Raw genomic sequence first — 13211 nt, forward strand, 5'->3', positions numbered from 1 at the left:
CGAAGGGGGTCTCTAAAGGCGAGCTGCAGCGAAGGCAGCCTCCATAGGCGAGCTGCAGCGAAGGCAGCCTCTATACGCGAGCTGCAGCGAAGGCAGCCTCTATAGGCGAGCTGCAGCGAAGGCAGCCTCTATAGGCGAGCGGAAGCGAAGGCAGCCTCTATAAGCGAGCGGAAGCGAAGGGAGTCTCTATAGGCGAGCTGAAGCGAAGGGAGTCTCTATAGGGAAGCTGAAGCGAAGGGAGTCTCTATAGGCGAGCTGAAACGAAGAAAGTCTCTATAGGCGTGATGAAGGGCTGGGAAGATAAGGGAGTCTCAATAGACGAGCTGAAGGGTGGGGAAGGGAAGAGAATCTCTGCAGAGAGATGAAGGGTTGGTTAGGGAAGGAAGTCTCTATAGACGAGCCGAAGAGTTGGGAAGGAGAGATAATCTCTAGAGACGAGCTGAAGGGTTGGGAAGGGAAGAGCGTCTAGAAGAGATGAAGGGTTGGGAGTCTTACAAGACGAACAGTCGCCTATAGAAGATGACCTGCCTCACCAGCTCGCCTATAGAAGACGACCTGTCTTACCAGCTCGCCTATAGAAGACGACCAGCCTCTCCGGCTCGTCTATAGAAGACGACCAGCCTCTCCGGCTCGTCTATAGAAGACGACCAGCCTCTCCGGCTCGTCTATAGAAGACGACCTGACCTCCCACGGCTCGTCTATAGAAGACGACCTGACCTCCCACGGCTCGTCTATAGAAGACGACCTGACCTCCCACGGCTCGTCTATAGAAGACGACCTGACCTCCCACGGCTCGTCTATAGAAGACGACCTGACCTCCCACGGCTCGTCTATAGAAGACGACCTGACCTCCCACGGCTCGTCTATAGAAGACGACCAGCCTCTCCGGCTCGTCTATAGAAAACGACCTGCCTCTCCAGCTCGTCTATAGAAGACGACCTGCCTCTCCAGCTCGTCTATAGAAGACGGCCAGCCTCTCCGGCTCATCTATAGAAGACGGCCAGCCTCTCCCGGTCGTCTATAGAAGACGACCAGCCTCTCCGGCTCATCTATAGAAGACGACCAGCCTCTCCGGCTCGTCTATAGAAGACGACCTGCCTCGCCAGCTCGTCTATAGAAGACGACCTGCCTCTCCCGCTCGTCTATAGAAGACGACCTGCCTCTCCCGCTCGTCTATAGAAGACGACCTGCCTCTCCCGCTCGTCTATAGAAGACGACCTGCCTCTCCCGCTCGTCTATAGAAGACGACCTGCCTCTCCCGCTCGTCTATAGAAGACGACCTGCCTCTCCAGCTCGTCTATAGAAGACGACCTGACCTCCTTTACTTCCAATTTGTCTATAAAGACGACCACCGGCTCGTCCATAGAGAATCTCTTTCTTTCATACAAAATTACTCCCTTCTGCTTCTCTCTTGAAACTCCTTTGTTTATCCCTGGCCAATGACGGAGTTCGCAGAAAATCCTAACAATTGATTTAAATTATGATTTATTTTGACATGCAAAATTTTTCTAGAGAACCTCTTCTGTTTTTTGCAAAATCATAAAACAATGACACAACAACAACCATAGTCATAACAATACCTTACTAATTACATTTCTATACGCCAAAGATGACACCTTAATGGTGGTGCGGACAAATGACAATGGAGTACCATTAACCGCAACCAATTAACAAATTATCGTCCAATGAAAACAAACAACACCTCCTTTGAAAAGAAAAAAACAACAACTAAGTGTGTGTCGGAAAATTTGTTGGAAAATCCGTTACAATAGGGGGGTTGTAGTTGGAAAAACTGAAGAAAAAAAACTCAGTTGTCTAACGAAGACTTGGTGAAGACTTAATGGGCACATAAAAAATTCATTACCATGAATAAGTTGAATGCGAAAAAGCGATGAAGACTTATGAAGGGAGTGAAGCCAAAACAGACAGACCGCCAGACAGACATCCAAGCAATAACTGCCAATCATATTTAGTTATCCGTTCTCTAGTCCCCACAAACCTTATGCGAAGAACATAAATGCGCATGTCTAATGCCCGGAACAGCACCTCCTTCTAAAAAGCCTTGCTTTTGGTTCCACCGCACTTTCGATTTCAATTGAACACTTTTTTGTGCGTGTCATAATATTTTTGTTTTTTTTTTGCTTTTGCAGATATTTCATTTATTTGAGTTGTTGTTAATTTTAGTCTTTTTCCAACTGCCTTCCATTACAGAACACTTTCGGTACTCTTTCTCCGTTCGATAATTTTTCCTCGCAATCGGGCAATCAGCAACAACACCAGCATCAGCAGCAACAACAACATCAGCAGCCTCAGCAACAACTGCACCATCAGTCTCAACAACATTCGCATCACCACCCTCATCACCACCACCACCACCATCATCATCAGCAACATCACAGTACAACAACAACATTGGCTGGCAACACAACTCCACATCTGCTATCGGTGGCCACCGAAGATCATCTAATTGGCAATCTGACCGATACGACCACCTCCGAACATTCGGAATTGATTGATCACACCTTTAATCAGCTTTCCGATTTATTTTTTCCTACCGATTCCAATCAATCCTTGCTCTCACCCACCCTAGACAGTAACCCAATTCGGGAAGCGGATTCTTCCACGCAGCACAACCACCATCATCATTCGCATCACCACCACCACAGCCAGTTGCAAGATCTCCATTCGTCGTGTGAAACCCTGGTGGGCAGCAGTGAGGACATTACCTCGTCCCTGGAGAATCTCACAAAATTAACGTGCCTGCGTGAAAAACGACTGTCATCGATACCTGAACAACATAGCTTGAGAACCACTTCCAATTCGGAGGCCGATCATAGCTCCTTGTGTTTTGATCGTTCAACGCCGCAGGAAATCGGTTTGCTAAGTCTAAGATCAAGCAGTGACCCGGCCATAGCCCTGCACGCATTACAAGAACGACAACAGCAGCAGCACCAGACATCCACGGCTGGAGGTTCGGTAAGAGGGGTTGGTGATCCCTTACTATCACCGCTAGGTGGGCCCCTGTCGCTGCCCAGCTTTGAAGAAACCTATTCGCTCAAATACGGCACAACACCCACAGGCGGTTCGGCCAGTACAGTTTCGACCAGTGACCTGCAAATAAAAATGGATGAAGATTGCTTTCCGCTAAACACCTCGTCCGGTGAGGGTATTGGAGGACCGGCATTAAATCAGGCTCAAACACATCATCACCATCACCAACATCAGCAGCAACAACATCTTCACAACCAACAGCAGCAGCAGCACCATTCACAGCTGGGCAACAATCACAACAGCTTATTGGGAAATCAGCAGCAGCAGCAACAACAGCAGTCGGCGACCCAACAGCAGCCACATCTTCCACAACAGACCCATCATCAACATCACACGCAACAACAACAACAGAATTCCAACAATTTCAACTATCATGGCCATTTTAATGCAACCACCACACCAGCCTCTTCGACATCGTCGGTCTCTTCGTCGCCATACGAATTCACCAATGGCACTGAGACCTCGGGCAGTTTTAATACCTCCACCTCGGGAGAGAATTTCTATCATCAATATAATCTGAATACACAACCAAATGTAAGTAGAATGGAATTTGAAGCTTTAAAACGAAAGAGAGGCTTTATAGAAGAACTGAAGAGAGAAAGGGAATCTCAATAGACGAGAGGAGGGTAGTATCAGTGGACGAGAAAAAGGGAGTCTCAATGGAAGGAAGAAAGAGAGTCTCAATAGACGGGAAGAAGGGTGTCTCTAAATAGAGGAGAGGAAGGGGGTTTCTCAATAGAGGAGAGGAAGGGAGTCTCTCAATAGAGGAGAGGAAGGGAGTCTCTCAGTTGATGAGAGGAAGGGAGTCTCTCAGTAGATGAGAGGAAGGGAGTCTTAATAGACGAGATGATGGGGGTCTCTCAATAGAGGAGATTATGGGGGTCTCTCAATAGACGAGAGCAAGGGGAAGGCAGTCTCTATAGGCGAACTGGGGAGAGAGTCTCTATAGGCGAGCTGGGGAGAGAGTCTCTATAGGCGAGCTGGGGAGAGAGTCTCTATAGGTGAGTTGGGGAGAGAGTCTCTATAGGTGAGTTGGGGAGAGAGTCTCTATAGGCGAGTTGGGGAGAGAGTCTCTATAGACGAGCTGGGGAGAGAGTCTCTATAGACGAGCTGGGGAGAGAGTCTCTATAGACGAGCTGGGGAGAGAGTCTCTATAGACGAGCTGGGGAGAGAGTCTCTATAGACGAGCTGGGGAGAGAGTCTCTATAGACGAGCTGGGGAGAGAGTCTCTATAGACGAGCTGGGGAGAGAGTCTCTATAGACGAGCTGGGGAGAGTCTCTGTAGACTGAGTTAAAGCTTTCTTATTCATAAAGTAATTATTTTTCTCTTCCATTCTCTTTGTTTCTTTTTCCAGAATTACCATTCTTCGACGGCGGAACGTTACAGCCTACCCATATTTCCCACCATGTCCGAGTTAGAGGCGGCTACCGCTGTGGCCTCCGCTGCCGCCTTGGCCCCATTGCGACGTGCTTCGTTGCCAGTGAATCGTTCCGAATCGCCGCTCAGCAATCATAGTCCAAAGCTTCCTAAATTGGTAATAGGTTCCACAAATACAACATTGCATCTCAAGCATCAACATGCGACACTGGCGAGTGCTCCAAGTTCCGCTTCAAATTCGCCCAGTGTACGACAGCAAAGCTCAACGCCCAGTCTCCATCAGCAACAACAGCTCCACCACCATCATCATCAAATGAATCAATCAGCGTCCGATATGCTTAATGGCCGAGTTATACCCACACCCCCCTCGCAGCTGTGTGCCGTTTGTGGTGACACTGCAGCCTGCCAACACTATGGCGTTCGCACCTGTGAGGGTTGTAAGGGCTTCTTTAAACGTACCGTCCAAAAAGGTTCCAAATATGTTTGCTTGGCCGATAAAAATTGTCCCGTCGATAAGCGTCGTCGCAATCGTTGTCAATTTTGTCGTTTCCAAAAATGTCTAGCCGTCGGCATGGTCAAGGAGGTGGTACGCACAGATTCGCTAAAGGGACGACGAGGTCGTTTGCCCTCCAAACCAAAATCACCACAGGAATCGCCGCCCTCACCACCCGTTTCGTTGATAACAGCTTTGGTACGTTCCCATGTCGATACCACACCCGATCCATCCTGCCTTGACTATTCCCAGTATCGTGAACCTGGCCAAGCCGATCTACCGCTGGTGATGAGTGAAGCCGAAAAGGTCCAACAATTCTATAATCTCCTAACCACATCGGTGGATGTCATAAAACAATTTGCCGAGAAAATTCCAGGTTATTCCGATTTGACACAGGAAGACCAGGAACTACTGTTGCAATCTGCCTCCCTAGAGCTGTTTGTGTTACGGCTATCGTATCGTGCCCGTGTCGACGATACTAAAATGACCTTTTGCAATGGCATTGTTTTGCATCGAAGCCAGTGTCAACGTTCCTTTGGCGATTGGCTAAATGGTATCCTGGAGTTTAGCAAAAGTCTTCATAGCTTGGAAATCGACATATCTGCATTTGCTTGCCTCTGCGCCCTGACACTGATAACTGGTGAGTAAGAGGGGAGTTCGTTTGGACGAAGTGAAAAGGGGAGGCATTTTTATGGACAGATTAGACAGAGGGATAGTCAATCGGTAGTAGGGTGTCTTCAAAGACGAGCTGAATCCAGAGTATTTAGACGAAGAGTCCTTTAAGACGTGTTGAAGGAAGTCTTTTTAGGCGAGTTGAAGGGAGTCTTTTTAGGCGAGTTGAAGGAAGTCTATTTAGACTAGTTGGAAGGAGTCTTTTTACACGAGTTGAAAGGAGTCTTTTTAGACTAGTTGAAAGGAATCTTTTTATACGAGTTGAAAGGTGTCTTTTTAGACGAGTTGAGGGGTGCCTTTTTAGGCGAGTTAAAAGGAGTCTTTTTAGACGAGTTTAGGGGTGTCTTTTTAGGCGAGTTGAAGGGATTATTTTTTAGACGAGTTGAAGGGAGTATTTTTAAATAAGCTTTGAAAGGAGCCCTTTTAGAATAGTTGAAGGGAGCCTTTTTAGGCGAGTTGAAGGGAGTCTTTTTAGAGAAACTAGTAAGGGAGAGTATTTAGACAAGTTGAAGAAAATCGTTTGGGCGAGTTGAATGAAATCTGTTTTAGACGAGTTGAATACGAACCTTTTTAGACGAGTCGGAAGACGAGACGAAAGGAGTCTTTTTAGACGAGTTGAGGGGTGTCTTTTAAGATGAGCTAGGACGAGCATTTTTATAGACGAACTGGTAGAAAATTATTGTAGACGAGCAGGGATGAGTATGTTTTTAAAACGAGCCATATTTTTCGACCAGTTCAAGCTGATGGATCAATTTCCCAAAATAAGACAGACTGAAATGATTGATAGAATTAATAATATTTTTTACTTAATTCTAATATATTCTTTAAATATTTATTTCTTATTTTTCTTTCATTTTACAGACCGCCATGGCCTGCGAGAACCAAAAAAAGTGGAACAGCTACAAATGAAAATCATTGGCAGTCTGCGCGATCATGTCACCTACAATGCTGAGGCTCAAAAGAAACCCCACTATTTCAGTCGGCTGTTGGGCAAGCTACCCGAACTGCGGTCGCTTAGCGTGCAAGGTCTGCAGAGAATATTCTATTTGAAGTTGGAAGATTTAGTGCCAGCACCGGCTCTCATTGAGAATATGTTTGTGGCCAGTTTACCGTTTTAAACGTACAACCAAAATCCCGCTTATTTTAATTATCTTTCTCTCGCTCCACTCCCTACCTTTCTTTCTTCCTCTTTCCTTTCTTATAAGATTATTTAATAATGATAATGATAAAATGTAAATTATTATTATATTCTTTTGATTTAGAAAAAAAAAAAAACAATTCTAATTAAACAATTTAAATATTGTATTTTTAACATAAAAAACAAACAATTATTTATAACTTCTTAAAACAAACATCATCAACAACAAACAAAAAACATAGTGTAATTATTTTCTCTTAGATGTAAGACCCTTTCTTAATATTAAGCATTAAATAAATAAGAAATGTTAATTATTTTATTTTTGTTTCTCTTGATTAATGTGTATTTTCTCTCAATTTTGTTTTGTAATTATGATTATTTTCGTTTGTTTTTTCATTTTGTTCTGTTATTTTATTATTATCTATGGAATAAATTTCCCTAGACTTTTGAAAGTTGCTCATGTTGTTTTCTTTTTTGTTTTATTTTATTTGGTTATATTCTCTTCTATGGCATACCTTCGTTCATATTTTCAGCTATTCTCTCTGTGTTCTCTTTCATTGTCTCTTAACTTTTCCAACTTACGAATTTACGAACGTTAGCAGCAATTCATTCAACTACTAAACCTGGGCCGGGCAGAGAGTTGTCCAATTATGTTCTCCCATTTTTGTTACTCTCTGATTACATTGTTTTTAAATGGCCCTGATTGTGAGTGTGAATAGAATTACGCTCAGTGAAGTCACGAGTGCCTACTGTTGTCTTGCCTATATATTGAATTGAGAGCAAAAGCCTGTTGTAATCACAGATGTGACAGTTTTGAAATTTTTAAGGGATTCAGAGTTGAGTATCAGAGTTGTACTGACAAATCTCTAAATTAAACTCAGCCTACCAATCGGAATACATAATAAGAATAATTCTGAGTAAAACAAGAGAACCAAATTTTGGAAAATAAATATTGTACATGTCGTGTCGTACATCTATCTATATGGTACTTGTATTAATGTCATTGTATTAAAATGAGGCTATACTTTGAGAATTGGTTGAATGTAAACCTTTATAGATTGGAAATCGCCATATCTGCAATTGCTTGTTTCTGCGTCCTGATACTGATAACATTTAACTAAGATGGAAATCTTAACATATGAGAAGAAAATAATTGTAGATCAGCCGAAGGGTGTTTTAAGTGAAAGAGTGTCCTTTACAAACAAGTGGAAGGGAATCCATACAGACCATCTGGAAAGAAAATCTTAATACCCTAGGATAATATAGAGGCGAGTATCTGAAGCTGTCACAGGAGTCATGGAGGACTACAAAGTTAATATTGAACTCAGAGACCACCCACTCCCATCGAAGTTGAGGAGCGAGAGCTGCTCCCACAATGCTGAGTTGTTTTGGCACAAATAAGATAAGGATGGTGCAGCCGCATCAATTCGTAGCCCGACTTGACAACAGTGTGTAGAATACCAGCACAGCATGCCCACATGATACACTGCACCTCTTTGACCACCCAGCCAAACCTATTCACCCAACTCCGGTATTGTCATAGACAGAAACTATACAGGTTGCTTCCTTCTTCAAATTTGGAATTAGAAGTAGCACCAGGTTCAAAAGAATCAGCACGAACACAGAAGTAGGAACTGCTACAACAACAACATTATCAGACGATTTATGGTACAGATTAGCGACAATGCTCTTCGAAAAATAGAACATGCTCTACTTTTCTACGCCCTGGAATGCAAAATCGCTCGAATTGAAATGGAGAGTAAAATTCGCTAATCGGGCGTATGCTTTATAGGTAAGCTGGAGAGAGTCTTAAAAGAGTCTTTATATGTGAGATGAAGGGAGGAGTTTTTTATAGACGAGCTGAAGGCAGGGGGTCTTTAGAGACGAGCGGAAGCCAGCGAGTCTTTAGAGACCAACGGAAGCCAGAGAGTCTTTAGAGACGAGCGGAAGCCAGCGAGTCTTTAGAGGCCAACGGAAGCCAGCGAGTCTTTAGAGACGAACTGAAGCCCGAGAGTATTTAGAGACGAACTGAAGCCGAAGAGTCTTTAGAGACGAACTGAAGCCAGAGAGTCTTTAGAGACGAATTGAAGCGGAGAGTCTTTAGAGACGAATTGAAGCCAGAGAGTCTTTAGATACGAACTGAAGCCAAAGAGTCTTTAGAGATAAACTAAAGCCAGAGAGTCTTTAGAGACGAACCGAAACCAGAGAGTCTTTAGAGACGAACTGAAGCCAAAGAGTCTTTAGAGATAAACTGAAGCCAGAGAGTCTTTAGAGACGAACTGAAGGGAGCTTTATAGATATAGCTGAAAATGTGGAAACAGTTTTATAGACAAGCTTGAAAGAGTTGCTACGGATGAGCTGAGAGGAAAATTTTTTATAGACAAGGTGAAGTCAAGGTGTGTGTTTATAGACTAGCTGAAGACAGGGAGTCTTTACAGACAAATTGACAGCAGGGAGTCCCTAAAGACGACCTAAAAACAACGTGTCTTTAGACGAGCCAAAGGCTTTGAATTTTTATACCCTCCACCACAGTATGGAGGGTATATTAATTTTGTCATTCCATTTGTAACACCTCAAAGTATGCGTTTTAGACCCCACAAATATATATATTCTTGATCAGCGATGTTCGTCCGTCTGTGGAAATCACTCTGGCTTCCAAACGAAACGAAGTAGGTTGATAAAATTTTACTCAAATGTATATTATGTCTGCAGGACTTTTGGTATTGAAAATGGCCCACGTTGGTCCACGTTTTGGTATAGCCCCCATATAACGGTATCTCCCGATATTCGGTATTTTGATGATTTTAGCGAAATTATTCACCGGAATTTTTTCAAATTTGGTATTTGAAGTTCATAATGGATACTACAGATGATTTTAGCGACATTATTCACCGGAATTGTTTCAAATTTGGAATTTGAAATTCGTAATAGATACTAAAGCCTACGACAGAAAATTGTTCGTGCATGTCCATATAAAGGTTTTCATTTGAGCGGTATTTTTCGTCGGATTTTTTTACATTTTCAAGTTCCGTATGGTGGAGGGTATAATAAGTTCGGCCCGGCCGAACTTAGCTGTTTTTTTTTACTTGTTTTTAGTTTATATGTTTTAAAGTATAGGTGTATTTTTTATATCAACATTTCAAAACAACCACCAGAGTCTAATGGAGTATTACGACAGGTTATATCTCTACATGCTCCCTCTCTCTCTATTTCTATCTCTCTCTTTTTCTCTGATTGTCATTTAAATCCTTTAACTGTTTTCTACATTACCTCATTAGTTTTAAACTGTTTTCAATGTTTTTTTCTTTTTTTCATGAAAAAAAAATCAATTCAAATAAGGAATTTATTACCCAAGAATAACTAACAATAAAATATATTCTCTTAACTGTAAATAACTAATAACAATTCTCTTTTGCTATATACAACTTTTCTCTTTTCATAATTTTTCTCTTCGTTTTATTTCGTAATTTTTTTAAGAGTTGTTTTTTTTCGAAATATCTGTTATATATATTTTTCCAGCAATCAATCCCACCAAATATTAGTGTGTACTTCCGATTGGGTGAAAAATTCCTTGTTTATATAAAACGTTATGTAGTTGATAAGAATTTTTCATAATTTCCTTTTTCGTATTTGAAAAAATAACTTAATACTAATAATAACTATAATCTATAAGCTAACTTTAAGTATTTAATCTTAATAACAATTTTCATGAGAGTTAAAGTACCTTATCAAACAAATAGTAGCATCAAAGAACCTACCCCAAAAAAAAAAACAAAACCGATGTAGTATCCAAAATGAACTACTATATACATCTAGATAGCAATTGAAAAAAAGAAATAGATAAGCAAAAAAGGATAGAAAAATTTATGATTTCCAACAACAAAACAAACTCTTGACATCGGCGGAGAGGACAATTTTATAATCAGTGCCACAAATGTGGAAATGTAGAAGGGGTCTTTTTATATATAGAGAAGGTTTCGTCAAGGTTCGATATTCACAATTTATGAAATGGATAATAATACAATACAATAAAATGGAAAATAATACAGGGTGAGATAAAAAACTGCAACAAAGTCAAACGCCATAATTTTTACATTTTTTTAAATTTTATTGAATGAAACCAAAACATATCGGAAATATCATCAATTCTTAAAATAAGTTTAGATTTGTTCCAATTTTTTAGTGCCAACCTTGCTTTCCAAAATACTCCAGACACAATAGTCCAACGGATTGGTATGAAGCGATGAAATGAAGCGAGGAACCTCATCGTTTTTATCTGAAATATTGCTAGATACGCTATATACCTAAAATGTATGGATTCCAAGGAGTCTAAATCCGAATATTTCTAAAAGTGTGGAAGAGGTGGGTACTAACGCCTTCAATTTAGGTTACTTTCCGATGTTAACTTTCAAAACGCCGATACACGTGTCTTCTTTTTTAGCACTACTTTCATAATCTGCTGGAGTTTCCTGAAATTATTGAATAACTGGAATTTTGTCGCACAGTGTAATATTTTTATTTCTATCAATAAAATATTAGGTATTTGAAATTTAAAATTTTTATAAATAAAATATTTTTTTCGGGAAGAGCCCTACATTGCCTCTTCAATGTTTCTAATGCTGAGCCCAATCGGGTTTAGAATTAATACGGCAACAAGATATTTAAAACCTCTGAATAAAGTGGTGCTGGATATTTTATTGTCTGCTCCGTCGATTTTGAAACCCATTTTTTTACTTCTAATAATTTTTTGTAGCTAGGTATGCTCCCCTTATTATAACAAAAAAAAAACAAAATATTAAACTTCTCATATCTAGTATAAAGTCAAAAAAATCATCACTCCAAATGCCTTTGCTCTATCTCTACATAAAAACGAACCAAAAAAAAAAAGATCATTGAAAACAAAATCTCTATAAATTTTCACATACACACACATATATTTTTGATATGCATGTTTCTAAAATTTGTATGTTCAAAAAAAATTGTCTTTAAATTTTTTTAAATAAAATGTGTTAAAATTTTATTCATTATAAAAATTAAATAATTTCTAAAAATAAAATACATATCGTTAATGTTGGAAGATAAAATGTAAAAAAAAGAAAAGCACTTGGTGTTGTGTTGAAGATTTTTTTGTCAGAAAAAATTGATTGTCTTTTTGAGTCATTTTCTAAAAAAAATAAATTAAATATAATTTGAAATATTTTCTTTAGAAATAATTTTTCAGAAATTATTTCGCATATTTTAAGTCGTTTCGAATAGTTACAAATAAATGTTTCTTTACTTTTCCAAAAAAAGTGCACATTTTCAAATTGAGTTTGTTTCTTAAGTCTTTTGTTTAACATAAAAAAAAATGTTCGTTTCTTAAGTCTTTTGGCCGAAAATGAAGTTTTTGTCTTTAGTCTTTCAATTGAAACTTAAAGTTTTCTCCCCAACGATACTTTCTTTTGAAATACAGTTCTGCTCATTAGCCTTCCATTTCTCTTAAGTGGTCCACTCTTTAATTATTTTTCTCTCTCACAAATAGCCTTTTTATTTTTATTTTCTCCCACAAATAATATTAATATAAAATTGAAAAAGAAATCATTTTTTATTCTAAAAAAAAACTACAAATGTACCTTGAAAACAAACCGAAAACCTAAAACAGACAGTTAAACTGGAACTGAAGTGAAACAAAATGAACCTGATTTTCGTAAATGGAATATTTTTTGCTTACGAATATGAAAAGTTATTAATAATAATAATAATTATGGAATTTAGAAATAAGCTATTAAACTAGATCTTAAAAGTAATATATAGGAAAGCAATGTGAAGATGAAGGTGAAAAACACAAAAATACAAAACTCAACTACATATATATTTACACGTTTTTTCTATATAAAATATAGCTATATACACGATTTACTTATTTCATTGGTATTTGTGTTAACTTTAAACTATTACACCCATACACACACACAAAACATAACACAGAATGTCTCAAATGAAAAATAATGTTTATACATTTTATAATAACAATATTTTTACATATATATTTTAGCATATAACAAAAATAGTTTCTTAAATATTTTCATACCAAAACAAAAAACATGTTTTCATTAATTTAATAAATATGAAGAAATAAAAATTAAACAAATGATGCAGAAACTTAGATAGAACATATTGAAATTATATAAATAAAAATTTAATTACAAAAGAAAAACAAAAAAGCTTAAAAAAAAAATACAATTAAATATTCAAGACAAATATCCAATTATAAAAGAAAAAATACAAAAAAAAAAAACAAATACGCATATATTTTGTTACCCAAAAAATTCCATATGAAAAATAATCCATAAATGTAATCAGTAAATATTTAAGTAAAAAAGAAAAACCTTAAATATATCCCTAAAAACCAATATCATAAACTATTAGTTTTAATGAAAAAAAATATTAAAACTCAATGGAAAAAAAATCCACATTAAGATCGTATGACAACCATAAAT

At 38.8% G+C, this 13211-nt stretch overlaps 1 protein-coding gene across 2 annotated transcripts in view; it reads left to right on the forward strand.

Moving 5' to 3' along the window:
- The window catches only part of LOC101898949 (probable nuclear hormone receptor HR38), a 209554-nt gene extending 202545 nt beyond the window's left edge, over positions 1–7009 (forward strand). For both annotated transcript variants that reach the window (XM_059124542.1, XM_059124543.1), the window contains 3 exons: positions 2212–3585; positions 4407–5562; positions 6456–7009. In XM_059124542.1, coding sequence (XP_058980525.1) covers positions 2212–3585; positions 4407–5562; positions 6456–6712 — 2787 coding nt within the window. In that variant the 3' untranslated portion in view covers positions 6713–7009. The remainder of the gene's footprint in view (positions 1–2211; positions 3586–4406; positions 5563–6455) is intronic.
- The last annotated feature ends 6202 nt before the right edge of the window (positions 7010–13211 follow it).

This window comes from Musca domestica, unplaced genomic scaffold, assembly GCF_030504385.1.
Source record: "Musca domestica strain aabys unplaced genomic scaffold, Musca_domestica.polishedcontigs.V.1.1 3, whole genome shotgun sequence".
NCBI classification, from domain to species: Eukaryota; Metazoa; Arthropoda; class Insecta; order Diptera; family Muscidae; genus Musca; species Musca domestica.